This window comes from Oryzias latipes, chromosome 20, assembly GCF_053564925.1.
Source record: "Oryzias latipes strain Hd-rR chromosome 20, Olatipes_Hd-rR_3.1".
NCBI lineage: Eukaryota > Metazoa > Chordata > Actinopteri > Beloniformes > Adrianichthyidae > Oryzias > Oryzias latipes.
In genome coordinates, this window is record NC_136256.1 from 30296915 (window position 1) to 30320011 (window position 23097).

The 23097-nt window shown below is 45.4% G+C and overlaps 1 protein-coding gene and 1 long non-coding RNA gene across 4 annotated transcripts in view; both read right to left on the bottom strand.

Annotated features, from left to right (window-relative positions):
• Nucleotides 1-405: 405 nt before the first annotated feature.
• LOC111946656 (uncharacterized) lies at nucleotides 406-13829 on the bottom strand. Its single transcript, XR_002872359.2, has 3 exons — nucleotides 13520-13829; nucleotides 1143-1192; nucleotides 406-1037 (listed from the first exon to the last, which is right to left on the bottom strand). It is a non-coding gene; the product is annotated as an uncharacterized LOC111946656 (long non-coding RNA).
• A 7180-nt stretch (nucleotides 13830-21009) lies between these two features.
• Nucleotides 21010-23097, bottom strand: part of adgrg2a (adhesion G protein-coupled receptor G2a) — a 35400-nt gene continuing 33312 nt past the window's right edge. For all 3 annotated transcript variants that reach the window (XM_078938936.1, XM_023950251.2, XM_023950250.2), the window contains 2 exons: nucleotides 22561-22677; nucleotides 21010-22487 (listed from right to left, as the gene is read on the bottom strand). In XM_078938936.1, coding sequence (XP_078795062.1) covers nucleotides 22387-22487; nucleotides 22561-22677 — 218 coding nt within the window. In that variant the 3' untranslated portion in view covers nucleotides 21010-22386. The remainder of the gene's footprint in view (nucleotides 22488-22560; nucleotides 22678-23097) is intronic.

The following is a 23097-nucleotide window of genomic DNA, read 5'->3' on the forward strand; positions in this document are numbered from 1 at the left end:
CACTCCTTCAGATCTGCTTCCAAGCAGTCTTTTCCTTATGATGATGCTGTTTTTAGCCAAGGACCAAAATAGTTTCTGCAGAGCGGCAGGACTTGATCCAAGTTGTGGGCGGCACGGAGCAAGCCCACCCCTTTTCTCCATCATCAATCTGTTTACACACTCTGCTGCTAGCTAACAGCCCCTCAAACCACCAACCGCTGCAACAAAAAAAGTGAGCATTATCCAGCTGTACGGTTCTGATCCAGATTCCAGCTCAGACGAGGAAAACAAAGACGTTTATGGATCCATTTGTCTGCAGATGGATGATCAGAAAGGGGCGGAGCACATTTTCTACAAAACAGATATGATCTTTTTCAAACAGCATTTTTCCTCTGCTCCTGATTCACAACCATTTGGATCAAGAAATAGCCAGAAATCCAAATTTAATCTGAATTTGCTTTACATACTATATGTCCTTCATCATCAGAAAAATGCAGGTCAAACCACCAACAACACAGTTTTCATCAGAGTGGGTCCAGCGTGACCCTAACCCATTTCCATTATTAGATTATTTCTACTGAATTGAACAGAGTTTAGTCCAGATTGAAAGGCTTAAAGATATTAAAGGCAGGACAAAGTTCCTGTGACTGAAAATAACTCGAGGTGTCTCTTCATTGTTTAATTCTAGTTTCTGCTGATGTGTTTCAGGAAAATATACTTTTACGAAACTGCATTTTCTGTCTTTATTCACTAAGATCTGTTCTTTGACCTTCAATTTGTATTTAAAAGGCTGTACAAACAAAGATTAATTAGATCTTCCATTAACAGTAAGTAATCAGGAAACATGGCCACGTCGTTTCTGGTGAGATTTCTTGGCTTTTTATCAACTGTTTTCATCGACTGAACATCTTAAGTGTCCTCCTCCTCCTCCTCGTAGCTGGAGCTTCACACCTGCATTTGCAGCAGACGTTGTTCTCCAGCATTGCGGCAGAAACCTCCACCATGTTTTCCAGAACTGTTCCCTGTCTTTGGCGGGGCCTGTGGGGTGGAGACTGATGCTGAAACGGAAATCGTTCTTTACATTTTTACACTTACATTTGACTATTTTGTAAGTCAAGAAAAATAAGTGTGAATGTGTCAAATGTCAGCCTGACATGACAAACCTCAGGTCCAAGTCAGGTTTCTGGTCTTCAGCTGGGAGTCCAGCTCAAGTCTGAGGATCAGAGTCGGAAAGTTTCAATCCCAATTCAGTCTCAATTTTTAGTCTGAATTCTTCTCCTCTCCTACATTCATGTCATTTGAAATATGGTTAGTGTTCTGTATTAAGTTGGGTCACTTAGGATTATGAAGTGATCCCATTGTCCAGGAGAATGCTGCATTATGATTGGCTTCAAGTGTCTCTATGATGGACATGACAGGATGTCTGTCCTTCAAATGTCTCTGATTGACATGACAGGATGTCTGTCCTTCAAGTGTCTCTATGATTGACATGACAGGATGTCTGTCCTTCAAATATCTCTGATTGACATGACAGGATGTCTGTCCTTCAAGTGTCTCTATGATTGACATGACAGGATGTCTGTCCTTCAAATATCTCTGATTGACATGACAGGATGTCTGTCCTTCAAGTGTCTCTATGATGGACATGACAGGATGTCTGTCCTTCAAATGTCTCGGATGGACATGACGGGATGACTGTCCTTCAAGTGTCTCTATGATTGACATGACAGGATGTCTGTCCTTCAAATATCTCTGATTGACATGACAGGATGTCTGTCCTTCAAATATCTCTGATTGACATGGCAGGATGTCTGTCCTTCAAATGTCTCTATGACTGACATGACAGGATGTCTGTCCTTCAAATGTCTCGGATGGACATGACGGGATGACTGTCCTTCAAGTGTCTCTATAATTGACATGACAGGATGTCTGTCCTTCAAATGTCTCTATGATTGACATGACAGGATGTCTGTCCTTCAAATGTCTCTATGATTGACATGACAGTATGTCTGTCCTTCAAGTGTCTCTATGATGGACATGACAGGATGTCTGTCCTTCAAGTGTCTCTATGATGGACATGACAGGATGTCTGTCCTTCAAATGTCTCTATGACTGACATGACAGGATGTCTGTCCTTCAAATGTCTCTATGATTGACATGACAGTATGTCTGTCCTTCAAGTGTCTCTATGACTGACATGACAGGATATCTGTCCTTCAATTGTCTCTGATTGCATGACAGGATGTCTGTCCTTCAAGTGTCTCTATGATTGACATGACAGTATGTCTGTCCTTCAAGTGTCTCTATGACTGACATGACAGGATGTCTGTCCTTCAAATATCTCTGATTGACATGACAGGATGTCTGTCCTTCAAGTGTCTCTATGATGGACATGACAGGATGTCTGTCCTTCAAATGTCTCGGATGGACATGACGGGATGACTGTCCTTCAAGTGTCTCTATGATTGACATGACAGGATGTCTGTCCTTCAAATATCTCTGATTGACATGACAGGATGTCTGTCCTTCAAATATCTCTGATTGACATGGCAGGATGTCTGTCCTTCAAATGTCTCTATGACTGACATGACAGGATGTCTGTCCTTCAAATGTCTCGGATGGACATGACGGGATGACTGTCCTTCAAGTGTCTCTATAATTGACATGACAGGATGTCTGTCCTTCAAATGTCTCTATGATTGACATGACAGGATGTCTGTCCTTCAAATGTCTCTATGATTGACATGACAGTATGTCTGTCCTTCAAGTGTCTCTATGATGGACATGACAGGATGTCTGTCCTTCAAGTGTCTCTATGATGGACATGACAGGATGTCTGTCCTTCAAATGTCTCTATGACTGACATGACAGGATGTCTGTCCTTCAAATGTCTCTATGATTGACATGACAGTATGTCTGTCCTTCAAGTGTCTCTATGACTGACATGACAGGATATCTGTCCTTCAATTGTCTCTGATTGCATGACAGGATGTCTGTCCTTCAAGTGTCTCTATGATTGACATGACAGTATGTCTGTCCTTCAAGTGTCTCTATGACTGACATGACAGGATGTCTGTCCTTCAAATATCTCTGATTGTCATGACAGGATGTCTGTCCTTCAAATATCTCTGACTGACATGACAGGATGTCTGTCCTTCAAATGTCTCTATGATTGACATGACAGTATGTCTGTCCTTCAAGTGTCTCTATGACTGACATGACAGGATGTCTGTCCTTCAAATATCTCTGATTGTCATGACAGGATGTCTGTCCTTCAAATGTCTCTATGACTGACATGACAGGATGTCTGTCCTTCAAATGTCTCGGAAGGACATGACGGGATGACTGTCCTTCAAGTGTCTCTATGATTGACATGACAGGATGTCTGTCCTTCAAATATCTCTGACTGACATGACAGGATGTCTGTCCTTCAAGTGTCTCTGATTGACATGACAGGATGTCTGTCCTTCAAGTGTCTCTGATTGACATGACAGGATGTCTGTCCTTCAAATGTCTCTATGATTGACATGACAGGATGTCTGTCCTTCAAATGTCTCGGATGGACATGACGGGATGACTGTCCTTCAAGTGTCTCTATAATTGACATGACAGGATGTCTGTCCTTCAAATGTCTCTATGATTGACATGACAGGATGTCTGTCCTTCAAATGTCTCTATGATTGACATGACAGTATGTCTGTCCTTCAAGTGTCTCTATGATGGACATGACAGGATGTCTGTCCTTCAAGTGTCTCTATGATGGACATGACAGGATGTCTGTCCTTCAAATGTCTCTATGACTGACATGACAGGATGTCTGTCCTTCAAATGTCTCTATGATTGACATGACAGTATGTCTGTCCTTCAAGTGTCTCTATGACTGACATGACAGGATATCTGTCCTTCAATTGTCTCTGATTGCATGACAGGATGTCTGTCCTTCAAGTGTCTCTATGATTGACATGACAGTATGTCTGTCCTTCAAGTGTCTCTATGACTGACATGACAGGATGTCTGTCCTTCAAATATCTCTGATTGTCATGACAGGATGTCTGTCCTTCAAATATCTCTGACTGACATGACAGGATGTCTGTCCTTCAAATGTCTCTATGATTGACATGACAGTATGTCTGTCCTTCAAGTGTCTCTATGACTGACATGACAGGATGTCTGTCCTTCAAATATCTCTGATTGTCATGACAGGATGTCTGTCCTTCAAATGTCTCTATGACTGACATGACAGGATGTCTGTCCTTCAAATGTCTCGGAAGGACATGACGGGATGACTGTCCTTCAAGTGTCTCTATGATTGACATGACAGGATGTCTGTCCTTCAAATATCTCTGACTGACATGACAGGATGTCTGTCTTTCAAGTGTCTCTGATTGACATGACAGGATGTCTGTCCTTCAAGTGTCTCTGATTGACATGACAGGATGTCTGTCCTTCAAATGTCTCTATGATTGACATGACAGGATGTCTGTCCTTCAAATGTCTCTATGATTGACATGACAGGATGTCTGTCCTTCAAGTGTCTCTGACTGACATGACAGGATGTCTGTCCTTCAAATGTCTCTGATTGACATGACAGGATGTCTGTCCTTCAAATGTCTCTATGACTGACATGACAGGATGTCTGTCCTTCAAGTGTCTCTATGACTGACATGACAGGATGTCTGTCCTTCAAATGTCTCTATGATTGACATGACAGGATGCCTGTCTTTTAAATGTCTCTATGATTGACATGACAGGATGTCTGTCCTTCAAATGTCTCTATGACTGACATGACAGGATGTCTGTCCTTCAAGTGTCTCTGATTGACATGACAGGATGTCTGTCCTTCAAGTGTCTCTGATTGACATGACAGGATGTCTGTCCTTCAAATGTCTCTATGACTGACATGACAGGATGTCTGTCCTTCAAATGTCTCTATGATGGACATGACAGGATGTCTGTCAACCATCAACAGCAAAACTTTGAAGTAGTTTGTCTGTCTTTCCGTCTCGTTGACCTTATTGTTTGTTACAGAGTTAATCCATGTTCATAGATCACTTTATTCTAAATTAGTGGAAGAAACAGTTTGTTTGTTGATCCACATTTATTGATCAGAGTTCATGGAGGATGTTTCTTCAATCATAGCGATCTAGGAAACCTCTGATGGACAAACTTTTGTTTCGTCATAGGGACAAAAACAAGCGCTAAGAGAAGAACTTTCCTCTGAAATGAAGCTTTGGATCACAGAACATGACGTTTAGCAGATGGACCACGTTCCTCTGCTGGTTAGTCCTCACACAGCAGCTGCAGCACAGCCAGCAGCTGGTTCTGTAGCCGTTACCATGACAACACGTCACAGAATGTATGAAATGCTCCACCTCTGGTTAAAAAATGCTTTACATATAATTGAAGATGATTTAAAGATGTTTGAAAGTTACTCTCATACCTTTATATGTTTTAAGCTGACACATAACTGAGGGAGCAAGGTGAAACCACGCAGAAGCAGAATAAATGAATGTCCCAGGTTCTGTTTGTACATGATAGCTTAACTACTGTTGTGTGCTAGAAACTAGCAGAAGAAACCTTAGTGTGGATATAGGATTTGAAGGTTTAAGGTTAGGCAAACAGGATGCCAACTTATGGCTGAAGCACATAAGAAATGTAGAAGACTGCAAATGTGAATTACTTTCTCAGATCAAATACAAAAGAGTAAACACAGGAAACTTTCATTCAACACTGATGCTGTTTGCTGCATTTAAAGAGAACCGTGAAAACAAGCTACTGTCTTCTGCATGTTTTGTATTTCTTTGGCATCGTTTTATCCAGGTCTACTTTATGTTTATTACATTTCTTCTATAGATTTACAGGGCTCAATGGTGCAGAAAGGATGATGTACAGACATGTAAAGAAACACCTGACCTGTGTCGTTATGTTAGATCCACCCAGAACAGATGTGACGCCCAAATGACACCCAGCAGTAATGACTGTACATAAAGAAACTGGAGAAATGAGTCCCTCCTTTGCAATTTAGTTAAAAACGGCAACCATACTTAAGATTGATGGCTTCACTCCTCCTTAAGTGAGACATAAAACAAAAAAATTAACTTCCAGGGAAAACAGCCTCAAACATTCTCACTAACAAAGAAAGCAAATAGAAGAGGAACTTTCCGGAAGGGTTTCTCTGAACTCAAACTGATAGATTTTCAATGAAAAAACATCACAGGAACAGTCTGACCTGGAGGTGGAAGTGTAATGGTTTGGAGCCGCTTCCTATGACTGATTCAACATGAATTCTTATCTCCAAAATGTAGGAACCGATGACCACCATCGCAGCAGCAGGTTCACATCTGAACAGATGAACAAGTGGACTGGTCCTAAAAGAATGGATTCATCCTCTGCATTTCTGCCCTGCAGTGTTGATGAAGCTGAAAAACAAGCCGGATCCACCACAGACTGTGCACCAAACAGCTTTCATCTGTGGGATCTGTGTCACTCAAATCCAACAACAGAGCATTTCAGCAGGATCTCAAGGTCACCCGGTAGTGTGCATGTGAAGTTGAAAGGCTGACTCATCGTACTTTGATCTGCTGTGAGGTTACGATCAGAGATCTCTGTGACCCAGATTGGTCCTCATTGCTAATCTGATCAGGACAGACTGAAGCTTTAAAGCATGTTCAAAGGTTTCCTGAAACTTTGTTCTGTCTTCACTGAAAGTGCCCTTGTGAAGGAGAAACGTGCACAAACCCACCGCGAGCATGTAAGCACGTTGCCACAGCAGAGGGAGGGACGGACTTGTTTGCCAGCTTGTAAACTAAAAACACTGCGAGGAAGATTTAAAGGAGGAGAGGAGTGTCTTCACTTTCCTTCACAGCTTAAAAAGCTGGAGAGTCAGCTTCTAACTGTCAGAACAGTTCTGAAGCATGAGCGTTTATTTATGAAGGATAATGATCTTCCATTTAACTCACAGACGAAGCATCGGGCTTTTTCAGAGAAACCAAAGCCAAACACCCCTCAAAGCTGGTTCCTGATCGTCTGTTTGGGCTGTTGTACCAGCGTCCATCTCCAGACCAGAACGGGTCAAAACCAGAAGACTCATCCCAGCTGTGATTCCTCAGACCGCTGTTTTTATCATGTAAAGACGATAAAAAAGGTTTCTGATCCTCCATTAGTTTCAGCAGTCACGACTGTGGGGAAATAATTTGTCTTGGTAGAATTTGATCAGCTTTCTCCCCATGTGGTCCCTCCTCATGGCGGTCCTGACCCATTGCGGTCCTGACCCATGGCAGTCCTGACCCATGGCAGTCCTGACCCATTGCAGTCCTGACCCATGGCAGTCCTGACCCATTGCAGTCCTGACCCATTGCAGTCCTGACCCATTGCAGTCCTGACCCATTGCAGTCCTGACCCATGCGGTCCTGACCCATGCGGTCCTGACCCATTGCAGTCCTGACCCATATCAGTCCTGACCCATTGCAGTCCTGACCCATTGCAGTCCTGACCCATTGCAGTCCTGACCCATGGCAGTCCTGACCCATTGTAGTCCTGACCCATTGCAGTCCTGACCCATTGCAGTCCTGACCCATGGCAGTCCTGACCCATATCAGTCCTGACCCATGGCAGTCCTGACCCATTGCAGTCCTGACCCATTGCAGTCCTGACCCATATCAGTCCTGACCCATTGCAGTCCTGACCCATGCGGTCCTGACCCATGCGGTCCTGACCCATTGCAGTCCTGACCCATATCAGTCCTGACCCATTGCAGTCCTGACCCATTGCAGTCCTGACCCATTGCAGTCCTGACCCATGGCAGTCCTGACCCATGCGGTCCTGACCCATGCGGTCCTGACCCATGCGGTCCTGACCCATGCGGTCCTGACTCATGGCGGTCCTGACCCATAGCAGTCCTGACCCATAGCAGTCCTGACCCATAGCAGTCCTGACCCATTGCAGTCCTGACCCATGCGGTCCTTACTCATGGCGGTCCTGACCCATAGCAGTCCTGACCCATGGCAGTCCTGCCACATGCAGTCTTGACCCATGGCAGTCCTGACTCATGGCGGTCCTGACCCATGGCGGTCCTGACCCATGGCGGTCCCAACCCATATCAGTCCTGACCCATATCAGTCCTGACCCATGGCAGTCCTGACCCATGGCAGTCCTGACCCATGGCGGTCCTGACCCATGGCGGTCCTGACCCATGGCAGTCCTGACCCATTGTAGTCCTGACCCATGGCGGTCCTGACCCATGGCGGTCCTGACCCATATCAGTCCTGACCCATATCAGTCCTGACCCATTGTAGTCCTGACCCATTGTAGTCCTGATCCATGTCGGTCCTGACCCATATCAGTCCTGACCCATAGCAGTCCTGACCCATTGCAGTCCTGACCCATTGCAGTCCTCACTCATGGCGGTCCTGACCCATAGCAGTCCTGACCCATGCGGTCCTTAGTCATGGCGGTCCTGACCCATGGCGGTCCTGACCCATGGCGGTCCCGACCCATGGTGGTCCCGACCCATGGCGGTCCCGACCCATATCAGTCCTGACCCATTGTAGTCCTGACCCATTGTAGTCCTGACCCATGGCGGTCCTGACCCATGGCGGTCCTGACCCATGGCGGTCCTGACCCATGGCAGTCCTGACCCATTGTAGTCCTGACCCATGGCGGTCCTGACCCATGGCGGTCCTGACCCATATCAGTCCTGACCCATTGTAGTCCTGACCCATTGTAGTCCTGACCCATGGCGGTCCTGACCCATATCAGTCCTGACCCATAGCAGTCCTGACCCATTGCAGTCCTGACCCATTGCAGTCCTCACTCATGGCGGTCCTGACCCATAGCAGTCCTGACCCATGTCGGTCCTGACCCATATCAGTCCTGACCCATAGCAGTCCTGACCCATTGCAGTCCTGACCCATTGCAGTCCTCACTCATGGCGGTCCTGACCCATAGCAGTCCTGACCCATGCGGTCCTTAGTCATGGCGGTCCTGACCCATGGCGGTCCTGACCCATGGCGGTCCCGACCCATGGTGGTCCCGACCCATGGCGGTCCCGACCCATATCAGTCCTGACCCATGGCAGTCCTGACCCATTGTAGTCCTGACCCATTGTAGTCCTGACCCATGGCGGTCCTGACCCATGGCGGTCCTGACCCATGGCAGTCCTGACCCATTGTAGTCCTGACCCATGGCGGTCCTGACCCATGGCGGTCCTGACCCATATCAGTCCTGACCCATTGTAGTCCTGACCCATTGTAGTCCTGACCCATGGCGGTCCTGACCCATATCAGTCCTGACCCATGGCGGTCCTGACCCATTGCAGTCCTGACCCATTGTAGTCCTGACCCATTGTAGTCCTGACCCATGGCGGTCCTGACCCATATCAGTCCTGACCCATAGCAGTCCTGACCCATAGCAGTCCTGACCCATTGCAGTCCTGACCCATTGCAGTCCTCACTCATGGCGGTCCTGACCCATAGCAGTCCTGACCCATGGCAGTCCTGACTCATGGCGGTCCTGACCCATGGCGGTCCTGATCCATGGCGGTCCCGACCCATGGCGGTCCCGACCCATATCATTCCTGACCCATTGCAGTCCTGACCCATGGCAGTCCTGACCCATGGCGGTCCCGACCCATATCAGTCCTGACCCATGGCAGTCCTGACCCATTGCAGTCCTCACTCATGGCGGTCCCGACCCATATCAGTCCTGACCCATGGCAGTCCTGACCCATTGTAGTCCTGACCCATTGTAGTCCTGACCCATGGCGGTCCTGACCCATATCAGTCCTGACCCATGACTCCCAACCAGGAGGAACAGATCTGGAGTCGTGATGAATCCCTGAAGGTCATTTCTTTGATGATGTTTGATTTTCACAGGTCTGAAAGTTCCTCCAGCTGAGCAAAGACAGCTGCCTAAACGATACCAGCCCACCAGCAGCTGACACACCTTTGAAATAAACGAGTAAAGTTTGTCCACTCGTCTTCGTTAGCTTAACAAACATGGTTAGAAATGATGATGAGTTTTTTCATCTTCAGCTTTGTCGCGAGGAGAGCACAGGCTAGAAGAATAGTCTTTGTCTCTCCCATCTGATCCAGATATGCTGATCGATCAAGTGTTTTCACATGGCAGCCTAACTGTTTCAGGATGATCCCCAAAATGATGCTGATCTCACAGAAAACCTTCAATGTGTCAAAAAATGGACCAAACTCAAAGATCTGCATTCAAGTGGAACAATGAAGAGATCTGAGTTTAATATCACAGGACCCTAAAACAAAAACAGAACCCCCCCTGAAGAGGACGGGTAATGAACCCCATGATGCCAGGGAACAAATGCAGCGATTGATAATCAGCCTGAGATGAGATAATTACTTCCTCTTCAGGAATGGCTCCTGACCCGTTTTCTGTCATGGGAACATCTTCATCAGCTCTGTGTGACTGAGCTCCTCATCTTAACGTGATGGTCTTCATCTTCTGACTGTACCGATGACCCAAATGTCCTGGACCAGTCATCCAAACAGTCTGGGCTTGGGGGCAGAGCCCCTCACTGAGTGGACCGGGACGGTGGATTTTCTCCATCCGACCAGATGCAGGTTTGTCATCATTTCTTATGCTTTATGTTTGGGCCGGTTAAAGTAAAAACAGATCTCTCCGGGTTTCATCTTCTTCAACCTTCTGCTCATTCTGAAAACTGAAGGCCTTCCAATCTGAGATGTTTTAGCAGCTTTTCTGCTGCAGATGAAAAACTAAACAGAAATGATTGTAAACTTTGGAGGATTTGAAAGGAGATTTATGATAAATGTAGGGATTCTGTTCAGAGTCTCTGACTCAGACGACGCTAACACAAACACAGCAGAGTGAAAGGCTGGTCCATGTACGTGCATGTACGTGCATGTGGATGTACGTGCACGTGAATGTGCCTGTGGATGTACGTGCATGTGCATGTACGTGCATGTGGATGTACATGCATGTGGATGTACGTGCATGTGGATGTACGTGCATGTACGTGCATGTGGATGTACGTGCATGTGGATGTACGTGCATGTACGTGCATGTGGATGTACGTGCATGTGGATGTACATGCATGTGGATGTACGTGCATGTACGTGCATGTGGATGTACATGCATGTGGATGTACGTGCATGTACGTGCATGTGGATGTACGTGCATGTGGATGTACGTGCATGTGGATGTACGTGCATGTACGTGCATGTGGATGTACGTGCATGTGGATGTACGTGCATGTGGATGTACGTGCATGTACGTGCATGTGGATGTACGTGCATGTGGATGTACGTGCATGTACGTGCATGTGGATGTACGTGCATGTGGATGTACGTGCATGTGGATGTACGTGCATGTACGTGCATGTGGATGTACGTGCATTTGGATGTACGTGCATGTACGTGCATGTGGATGTACGTGCATGTGGATGTACGTGCATGTGGATGTACGTGCATGTACGTGCATGTGGATGTACGTGCATGTACGTGCATGTGGATGTACGTGCATGTGGATGTACGTGCATGTGGATGTACGTGCATGTACGTGCATGTGGATGTACGTGCATGTGGATGTACGTGCATGTACGTGCATGTGGATGTACGTGCATGTGGATGTACGTGCATGTGAATGTACATGCATGTGGATGTACGTGCATGTGCCACAAGCTCGTCATCAGCAAAACACATGCAGGAACAGGAAGATGTTCAGTCTAACAGTGTGAGCTGATCTGGGGCTGTGTGTTGGTGCGGGCCCCTCTCATGCTGCCGTGTAGTCCACCTCAGACCCTTCACATCACAGGACAGCCAGTAAAGTCTGTTGAGTTCCAGCTTTGTCAGCAGCAGTCCTGTTCCTCCACCTTTCCCTGACATCTGTGAGTTGAACAGAATCCGCCTCACAGCCAATTTAAAGAGCAGCTAAACCTCAGTTTTCAACAGGAGAGTGTGAAGACCAAACATTCTCTTTATCGCAGAACAAAAATGGCATTAAATGCTACAAGAGCATCAAACATGAGCCTCCAAAGCCTCCTCCCGATGTCTAACGGCATGTGAGGACAGGGAAGTTAATGGGATCGTCTCTGCAGCCGGAGCGCTGACATGTCTGCACATCCCCAGCTCTCTGCCACAGAAACAACCTGCTGATGTTGCAAGAGCAGCTCCAGGCTACAAAAGATAAAGACGGACTGTCAGCGCCCCGGAAAGCTCAGCAATCTGCCACCAGCCTCACAGGAAGAAGCAGGAAATGTTTGGATGGGCTGCAGGCTGAGGAGAACCGCTCTTCATCCACGGACTCCCGCCTGGTTTCTCTGTGTGAAGCTCTGATGGAGAGTTCAGTCAAAACGGCCCTCTGTGTCCCAAAGAGTCATCACTACTAATGACTGAGCTGATCAGACCTTCATCATCTTCCTCCTCCACAGGCCTGAAACTCATCTTCATGAAGGAACTGCATATTAAAACCAAACAAGCGATCGGTTCAGAGGAGACGCGGGGGACAGACGAGTTTGTGAAGAAGCTGTCAAAAGGAGTCAAACATGGCCGAGTTCCCTCAGAACTTCTGCTTTCTCCTGCCTGCATTAGAAAGCCAGACATCCTCCACAAACTGACATGGAAAGCACGTCAAATTGATGCGCTATTTATATCCCAAAAGCAGGCAGAGAGAGGACAGGGTCCATTTTCTAAAAGCCTTGCCTGAGGGGGAAGCTTTCAAGGGACTGATAATGCAACCGTTTCCTTTAGAAGAGATTAAAGCAGCTCTTGTGTCGTTTCTGAGCTTTCTTGTTGATCCACTGCTCAACTGTGGTTGGTTTCAAAATTGACAGCAACCTCCAAAACTGCTCGACTCTTTTCAGTGCATCATCCGAGACACGAGCTTTCAACTTTTAAACATTAAATACTGAGGTAACCATAAAAATGTGTCCAGCTGAGACCATTTCCAGCTCTGAGGTCCAAAGTCAGCCCAGCCCTGATGAGTCCTCACAGAAGAGCTGGCATCTCTATGGAGGCAAGGAGGGAAGCTCCTCAAAACTGGAGAGGAGACCCATTTAGCATTACATCCACGAAGGTTTGATGCAGGATGCAGGCAGTCCTGCTGCTCTAAACTAGACGGGGAAATCCCTCAGGGACCAGTCAGACCTTTGAGGTTTGAGGAAAGATGATAAAAACTAACTTAAGATCAGCCACAAAGGACAGGTCAAACAGACAAGTTGAAGGTCACGGATGAGCCAAAGAAAAATACTTTTTACAACCACATTTACTTTTGAAAACTATAGTTAAACTGAAAACGTAAAGAAAACCAAGAGATGAAAGGATGACAAACTGGAAGCAGCTGTGGACTGAACTCAGTCAGACAGAAAACAGGTGTCTGAGGAAGATGAAGTCTTCTTCACATGGAGACAGAAACAACAAGAAACTTTCAGAATCTCCTCCATCCAGATTTTTAAATTCGTGTTGCCAACAGAACCGTTCTGAAAGCTGGTCAGACATGCCACATTAAAAATAGGATAGATTTTTTCTCAAAGAAGCCTCTGAAGATCATGGTTCATTACCTGAAGGAGATCCAGTCTCCAGGCCTACGATGAGTTCTGGTTCTCCCAGGATGTTGGTCGGTTTCCATCTGCTCCCAGTCTTCATGGAGGAAGATGATCATCACCGGGGTGGGGAGCTTCCTTCCTTTTTTCACTCTCTACTGGTCTGTTGGCGGTGAATGTTGAACTATCGCCACCAGGTGGTGAGGAGTGGATCTGTGTCTCTATAGGTGGGAGAACAAAAAGCACACACTGACGGAGGAGCTGATGTCATCTTTGGCCTTGTTACACATTTGATTCATGAAACAAGCACATTACTGGAAAAGTTCCAGTTGTAGCAGAAGTTTGCAATGATAAATTATAAGCTACACCCCCACCTGGGAGGTAGTTACTGTGTATTGCGAGTAACGGTTTTTCTCAAACTCCCACATTTACCCTGTTAGTCTCTACCTGGTAGTTTTGCTGATGCAGCTGTCTTCTTTACCTTTGAACAGTAGATAAAAGTTCCTTATAAATGAGCTTCAGACCTTTGCTGCTCGGTCCTTCCCCCCTCCGGTTCCGCTGTGATTCAATGATCCACACAGACAGACTCACAGGAAGCTGGTTTTTGATTGATCAACCCTTTCAGAGTTCAGACCACCACATGTTAGTTAACCAAACAGTCCAACATTTTGTTTTTGACGGATCCTCAAAAATACTCAAATACCTAAATATACCATAAAAGATCGGATGTTTCAGTTGACATAAGAAAATCTGAACCCGGTGGCAGTTTCATTCTGAAGCTGCAGATTTTCTCATTCAAAAACACTTTGCTTGAATTATGATTCTGTCATAACTTCATGCCAACTGGACACGGCTGCCTCCCGGCTTTACTTAGTGACAGAGATTAATAACTGCAATATCCTTCATGGAAGGCTGCACAAGCCTTTTATTTCCTGTCACACCTGCTTTCAGCCGCATCAGATGGACAAATTGCAGATGATGCAGCCATGAAGACTCAGGCTGAAGCTGAGCGGACGCATTCTGCAGAAAAAACACCCACCAAAGTGCTACTGTTGATGCTCAACTCATACATGCATCATTCCACGGACAGTTCAAGTGACTCGGTTTGAATGCAAACCTGCTTTGTTTCCTGAGCAAACCGTCAGTTCGGCGGTTTGATTCCCCACAGAGGACCGAATTCCTCGTGATCCCGATTTTCCGCTTTTTTTCTGCGGTTTGAGGTTTTGACTGGAGATTTTACTGCATGTTGCTGTTACCAGACAGATCCAGTTTCAGGAAGCTGTCACACCAGTTTACCAGTTTACCTGTTTACTTGTTTACGTGAACGATGTGCAAGTGGTCACGGTTTTTTCTGCAGAATCTTCAGGTTAGTGATCAGGCTTCTGCTGGATCACTGGGGTCTCCTGCTGGGTGTCGGCCAGTTGGATCCGAATGACTCATTGAAGGTTCTGCCTTCATGCACAGGAACCTGTCGGGCCTGCTGGTTGACTCATCACTGAAAGCCTCATCTGCAGCCGTTTGGCTGCAGGTTTGACTCCCGCTGAAGGAACCAAACAACCGTCTGGCAACCAAACAACCGTCGCCTCCCACAGTTTCATCAAAATTTTACGAGTTAAATTTTTTATAATCCTGGAAGCTCAGAACCTTTATGAAGCAAAATACTTCTGGCTTTAGCCTCAACTGTAATCACAGTTTCGAGGAATGATGGGAAAAAATGTGGACATTTACAGCCTTGATGATGAGCAGCCATTGTCCAGATTGCACCCGGTTAGGAAATCTTCCAGGACCCCTCCAGGACTCTTCCAGGACTGATCAGTCACAGAAGAACATGGTAGAATTTAAATGGATGACAAATGTGGATCTTAGGATCCATAAGGCACCAGAAGTGAATTAACAGAGCGTCATTTGGTTCTGGTCCAGTTCTGTGGTGGTGGTGTGGGTGGGGGGTCTGATAGCCATGTCAATGATTATCTGTGATCCAAACAAACTTGAAACGTCGGTGACAAATCCAAAGTTGAATTGTTCTTCTCTCGTTCAAACAGCGTAAAATGCTGCCGCCTCCGTCATTCCATCAATCAACTTCTGATTGAGTGCTGCGCCTCATTGATCTGATTGCTCCCTGAGGAGCTCTCACTTGTGCTGATGCTGCTTGTTATTAGGCGCCGTGTTTGCCTGCAGACGTGACGGCAGAGCGCGGGCGGCCATTTGTTTGTTGTGTTGGAGGCTGGAGGAAACAGGAGAATGCTGATTACAGAATCAGGGGGAGGTTTATTGAGTCAAACATGTGAGAGACGTTGGCAGACTAGAAATCAAATCAAAGGTATTTGTCTGAGTTTCTGAGGCCGGAGCTCAGATACATGGAGTGAAGATCACAAATCATTGAAGAAAAAATGTTCAGAGCACTCTCTACTGGGTCTAGATGACCCAACTCCCAATGTTAAAGAGCCTAAGATAGAACAAGGGTTACACAGAATCCAAGACTACAAGAATGTTTCATCCAGCAGGTCCTCAAGGAAGCAGAAGGAGATGGAAAGAAGGTCAGAGTTCATGATCCGACAGTCAGAAGGACAGTTTAGGACAATCAAGGATCAATGGAGAGGAACTGGAACAGCCGAACAATCCACGAAACGTTCTGATAGAACTCAGAGGAACATCTGAAACGTTCTGATAGAACTCACAGGAACATCTGAACGATCCATGAAACGTTCTGATATAACTCAGAGGAACATCTGAAACGTTCTGATAGAACTCAGAGGAACATCTGAATGATCCACGAAACGTACTGATGGAACTCAGAGGAACATCTAAACGATCCATGAAACGTTCTGATAGAACTCAGAGGAACATCGGAACATTCCACGAAACGTTCTGATAGAACTCAGAGGAACATCGGAACATTCCACGAAACGTTCTGATGGAACTCAGAGGAACATCTAAACGATCCATGAAACGTTCTGATGGAACTCAGAAGAACATCTGAATGATCCACGAAACGTTCTGATAGAACTCAGAGGAACATCTTAACGATCCACGAAACGTTCTGATGGAACTCAGAGGAACATCGGAACATTCCACGAAACGTACTGATGGAACTCAAAGGAACATCTGAATGATCCACGAAACGTTCTGATAGAACTCAAAGGAACATCTAAACGATCCATAAAACGTTCTGATAGAAGTCAGAGGAACATCTGAATGATCCACGAAACGTTCTGATGGAACTCAGAGGAACATCTGAAACGTTCTGATGGAACTCAGAGGAACATCGGAACATTCCACGAAACGTTCTGATGGAACTTAAAGGAACATCTAAACGATCCATGAAACGTTCCGATGGAACTCAGAGAAACATCTGAATGATCCACGAAACGTTCTGATAGAACTCAAAGGAACATCTAAACGATCCATGAAACGTTCTGATAGAACTCAGAGGAACATCGGAACATTCCACGAAACTTACTGATGGAACTCAAAGGAACATCTGAACATTCCACGAAACGTTCTGATGGAACTCAGAAAAACATCTGAATGATCCACGAAACGTTCTGATAGAACTCAGAGGAACATCTAAACGATCCATGAAACGTTCTGATGGAACTCAGAAGAACATCTGAATGATCCACGAAACGTTCTGATGGAACTCAGAGGAACATCGGAACATTCCACGAAACGTACTGATGGAACTCAAAGGAACATCTAAACGATCCATAAAACGTTCTGATAGAAGTCAGAGGAACATCTGAATGATCCACGAAACGTTCTGATGGAACTCAAAGGGACATCTAAACGATCCATGAAACGTTCAGATAGAACTCAGAGGAACATCGGAACATTCCACGAAACGTTCTGATGGAACTCAAAGGAACATCTAAACGATCCATGAAACGTTCTGATAGAACTCAGAGGAACATCGGAACATTCCACGAAACGTACTGATGGAACTCAAAGGAACATCTAAACGATCCACGAAACATTTTGATGGAACTCAAAGGAACATCTGAATGATCCACGAAACGTTCTGATGGAACTCAAAGGAACATCTAAACGATCCATGAAACGTTCTGATAGAACTCAGAGGAACATCGGAACATTCCACGAAACGTACTGATGGAACTCAAAGGAACATATAAACGATCCATGAAACGTTCTGATGGAACTCAGAAGAACATCTGAATGATCCACGAAACGTTCTGATAGAACTCAGAGGAACATCTAAACGATCCACGAAACGTTCTGATGGAACTCAGAGGAACATCGGAACATTCCACGAAACGTACTGATGGAACTCAAAGGAACATCTGAATGATCCACGAAACGTTCTGATAGAACTCAAAGGAACATCTAAACGATCCATAAAACGTTCTGATAGAAGTCAGAGGAACATCTGAATGATCCACGAAACGTTCTGATGGAACTCAAAGGGACATCTAAACGATCCATGAAACGTTCAGATAGAACTCAGAGGAACATCGGAACATTCCACGAAACGTTCTGATGGAACTCAAAGGAACATCTAAACGATCCATGAAACGTTCAGATAGAACTCAGAGGAACATCGGAACATTCCACGAAACGTACTGATGGAACTCAAAGGAACATCTAAACGATCCATGAAACGTTCTGATGGAACTCAGAAGAACATCTGAATGATCCACGAAACGTTCTGATAGAACTCAGAGGAACATCTGAATGATCCACGAAACGTTCTGATGGAACTCAGAGAAACATCTGAATGATCCACGAAACGTTCTGATAGAACTCAAAGGAACATCTGAATGATCCACGAAACGTTCTGATGGAACTCAGAGGAACATCTGAATGATCCACGAAACGTTCTGATGGAACTCAGAGGAACATCTGAATGATCCACGAAACGTTCTGATAGAACTCAGAGGAACATCTGAATGATCCACGAAACGTTCTGATGGAACTCAGAGAAACATCTGAATGATCCACGAAACGTACTGATGGAACTTAAAGGAACATCTAAACGATCCATGAAACGTTCTGATGGAACTCAAAGGAACATCTGAATGATCCACGAAACGTTCTGATGGAACTCAGAGGAACATCTAAACGATCCATGAAACGTTCTGATAGAACTCAGAAGAACATCGGAACATTCCACGAAACGTTCTGATGGAACTCAAAGGAACATCTAAACGATCCATGAAACGTTCTGATAGAACTCAAAGGAACATCTGAATGATCCACGAAACGTTCTGATGGAACTCAAAGGAACATCTAAACGATCCATGAAACGTTCTGATAGAACTCAGAAGAATATCGGAACATTCCACGAAACGTTCTGATAGAACTCACAGGAACATCGGAACATTCCACGAAACGTACTGATGGAAATTAAAAGGAACATCTAAACGATCCATGAAACGTTTTGATGGAACTCAAAGGAACATCTGAACGATCCATGAAACGTTCTGATAGAACTCAGAAGAACATCGGAACATTCCACGAAACGTTCTGATGGAACTCAGAGGAACATCTAAACGATCCATGAAACGTTCTGATAGAACTCAGAAGAACATCGGAACATTCCACGAAACGTTCTGATAAAACTCAGAGGAACATCTGAAACGTTCTGATAGAACTCAGAAGAACATCGGAACATTCCACGAAACGTTCTGATAGAACTCAGAGGAACATCTTAATGATCCACCAAACGTTCTGATGGAACTCAGAGGAACATCTAAACGATCCACCAAACGTTCTGATGGAACTCAGAGGAACATCTAAACGATCCATGAAACGTTCTGATAGAACTCAGAGGAACATCGGAACATTCCACGAAACGTTCTGATAGAACTCAGAGGAACATCGGAACATTCCACGAAACGTTCTGATGGAACTCAGAGGAACATCTGAATGATCCACGGAACGTTCTGATGGAACTCAGAGGAACATCTGAATGATCCACGAAACGTTCTGATGGAACTCAGAGGAACATCTGAATGATCCACGAAACGTTCTGATAGAACTCACAGGAACATCTGAATGATCCACGAAACGTTCTGATGGAACTCAGAGGAACATCTGAATGATCCACGAAACGTTCTGATGGAACTCAGAGGAACATCTGAATGATCCACGAAACGTTCTGATGGAACTCAGAGGAACATCGGAACATTCCACGAAACGTTCTGATGGAACTCAGAGGAACATCTGAATGATCCACGAAACGTTCTGATAGAACACAGAGGAACCAGAGGACAAAGTGCTTCTCCAAACATCTGGATTTCCGTCTATGAAAAAATAAACTCTAATACTAATAACTGGATCTTAAGTCTGGTGTGTGTGTGTGGGGGGGGGTGGGAACTGTGATGTCGACTTGTGGCGGGGTCAAAGTCTGCTGAGATAAGCGAGCTTTAGCAGGACTGAAGAGCTTTTCCCAGACACTAAACTGGAGAAAAAACTAATATTTAATATTTTTAAAACAAAATAAATATAGAAAAATGTCACATGCAGACGATGCTTCCATGAAAGTAATAATGTGCTAAGCTGCACCCCCAACAGAGGCCGACCTTTAGTCTGACCTTGATTACATATTGATGCCCCCCCATAAAGGTTTATAGGTCACCGCTCAGCTTGCAGAAGCATAGAAGACTCTTTTAAACCATCACTCCTGTGTTTTTATACATTAACTATCAAATTGACATTAAAACAACCTGTACTCTTCTATTTCAGGAGGTTCTTCGCTGTTCTTTTCTTTAGTTATAATTTATTTTAAAAAATCCACACGAACTTCCTGCTTTCAAGCTGAAAGGTAAAATTCAACTAATTGCAAGAAAATAAAGTTTCATCTTTGTTTCATATGTAAAAAATGAAATAAAAATGTCTCTTTTAACAGGCAGCAAGGTTCACCATCCATCCATCCGTCCGTCCGTCCGTCCTTCCGTCCATCCGTCCATCCATCCATCCATCCATCCGTCCATCCACCCGTCCACCCGTCCACCCGTCCACCCGTCCATCCGTCCATCCGTCCATCCATCCATCCATCCATCCATCCATCCATCGTCTTTACCCATTTACTCCCTTCATGGGTCACAGGGTCTGGAGCTGACCCAGCTACTGTCGGGTTCTGGTGCGGTTCCCCCTGAACAGGTTGCCGGTTCATTGAAGGTCCAGACAATCAATTAATAGTTAAATGACAGCAGTTCATGCTGAACATTTGATGTTTAGCTTTGATGATCTTTCTCATGTTTTATTTGGATTATTTCACGATTATTTGAAACATGAAACAAAGACGTTTTCTTCCAGGATCCTGGTTCTGTTGGGATGAACCCACAGAAGGCCCTGCAGATGGGGTGGGGTTATACTGACCCCTAGCGGACGCCTTCGGGTAACAGGAAATGATTTGAATGATTTTAGTGAGACTGAAAAAGGAAATAAATGATTTGTGTGATAAAGCAAAAGTCCAGGTCTTGATGCAGATGGATGCTCCATTTCCTCTGATTTTAGATGTTACACATTTGGAAACAAACACTGAAAGGTTTGGAGATTATATTTTAATTTTTTATCTCTGAACATTTCCTCATTACAAAGGAGCAAGATGAGGGTAAACAACGAGAACTTTTGGTTCAAACGGCACCAAGCTGGTGTTCCTGCAGTGGAAGCGTCTTCCTGCTCATGATGGACGCTGTTAGGGTATTTTAGACAAACTGTATGTTTTTATGCACCGGATAAACGATGGCTACGTGCTGGAGGGTAAAAACAATGACCTTTAGGATGAGTAAAGAGTTTGCTGTCTAAGAGTGATGCAGAAAAACAGTCCATGAAAGAAACGGCTCTAAACTGTCCCACGATGTACCCCAGACTCCACCAGATGTTTCAATCTTACTGGAAATACTGACGTTCTGCATTTTTAATAAATCTGAAACTATAGGATTGGCTGACTGTGGCTCCTCCCTTTTGCTACGCTGAAGGCGCTGAGTACCGCCTCCACCTCAGGTGGGTGTGCCTCAGAGTCCGGTTGTGCTGGAGGAGTCTCTCCTGTCCTCGGTCCTCCTGCACGTTCAGGACACACAAACGGACATGATCTGGGCGGCTATGGTGCAGCGGTAGGGCGGTCGACCCATGATCGTAAGTTGCAGGTGTGATTCCCGCCTTGCACACCCCTGTCGACGTGTCTTTGGGCAAGACGCTGCACCCCACTTTGCCTCTGGTGGAAGATTGGTGCCAGTGTTGGGCAGCGGAGCCATCAGTGTGTGAATGTGTGTGTGACTATAAAGCGCTTTGGGCCTTCGAGGACGGTCGAAAAGCGCCATATAAGTATACGCCATTTAGCATCTGCGTTCCACGTTTCAGCTGTTTTTGAGTTAAATGATGATCATGCGGCTCCACAGAGTCCAGGTTACTGACAGAGTGCTCATGAGCAGCACTGCACCTGCTCTAAAACTAAAAATCCATTTAAAGAGAGAAGTTTACCCTCAGGGATCACATTGGAATGCTCTGATCTATACGTGATCAGTGTTCTTGGCGTGTACTCTTCTGCCCTCACATGTTGCCTCCACACTGAGGCATCTCTGGACTTCCAGGGCTACTGCAGAGCTTCTTCAACACTGATTGAGTCTTTCTTGTTGAGTCTTTCTTGTCGTCATCTAGTTTGTTTTTTCATCTTCTCACATCAACTGACTGCTTTGTAACAAACCAAAACGTTTCAGCTTCTTTAGCTTCTTCAGTCAGAAAGCAGGTCTGCTAAGGCGCCTACTTCCTTATTCCTTAGCGTGTGTAGAACAACCTTCTCTAGAGGTCTTCAGTCTCATGTCAGTCCTTCATGGTCCTACAATCTTCATCTTGTCAGACATGTGAGTGTCTTTGCTCAGTCTAAGTCGACCTTTCATTCTGCAGGCAACCAGCAAAGAAAGTCGTCAGGCTTCGCTCTGCGGGTTCGGGTTTGTCGTGTGAATGTCGTTCAGGAGGACGTCGTTGTTGGAGCCGCCGGAGATGCCGCTGTCTGCGGGCGCAGACCCTGAGGGGGCGGGGGTTAAGAGAATCAGGCTCCATGCAGATGAGCAGAAAGGGACTATAGCTGTAGGACCTACCGCTGCTGTTGGTGACGTCACTGATGACAGAACCGCGAGAGGTGGACATGGGGTTTGAGGTGGTTGCCGTGGCCACGGATGTGTTCTTTTTGTTGTTGGTGGCTTTGCGGCTCCAATCTGTGACACAAACAATGCAAAGCACGGTCCGTGTTTACACAAAAACACTGTTCGACACTTTCTTGACCAACAACGTTTCTAGTCTCCAAAAGAAAACATTTTCCTGGTTGTTACTGGAATCAGCACTTGAGATAAGATAAAGCTTTATTGTCATTGTACAATCTCACTAGGTACAATGGTACAACGAAATTGCAAAGACCCACGCTGATGAAAATGCAGTTTTTTGGTTTTTAACATGTTCTTGTAACATTTTTCTGATTATGGAGAACATTTATAAAGAAAATTAGCATTCAAATTATTTCTTTATTTAAATTGTGAATCAGAAGCAAATGAAAAAATGCTATTTGAAAAAAAAAAGTCTATATTTGTGAGCAGAAAATACTCCCTTCTCCATGCTCTCAGTAACGGGGCAGGGAAAGG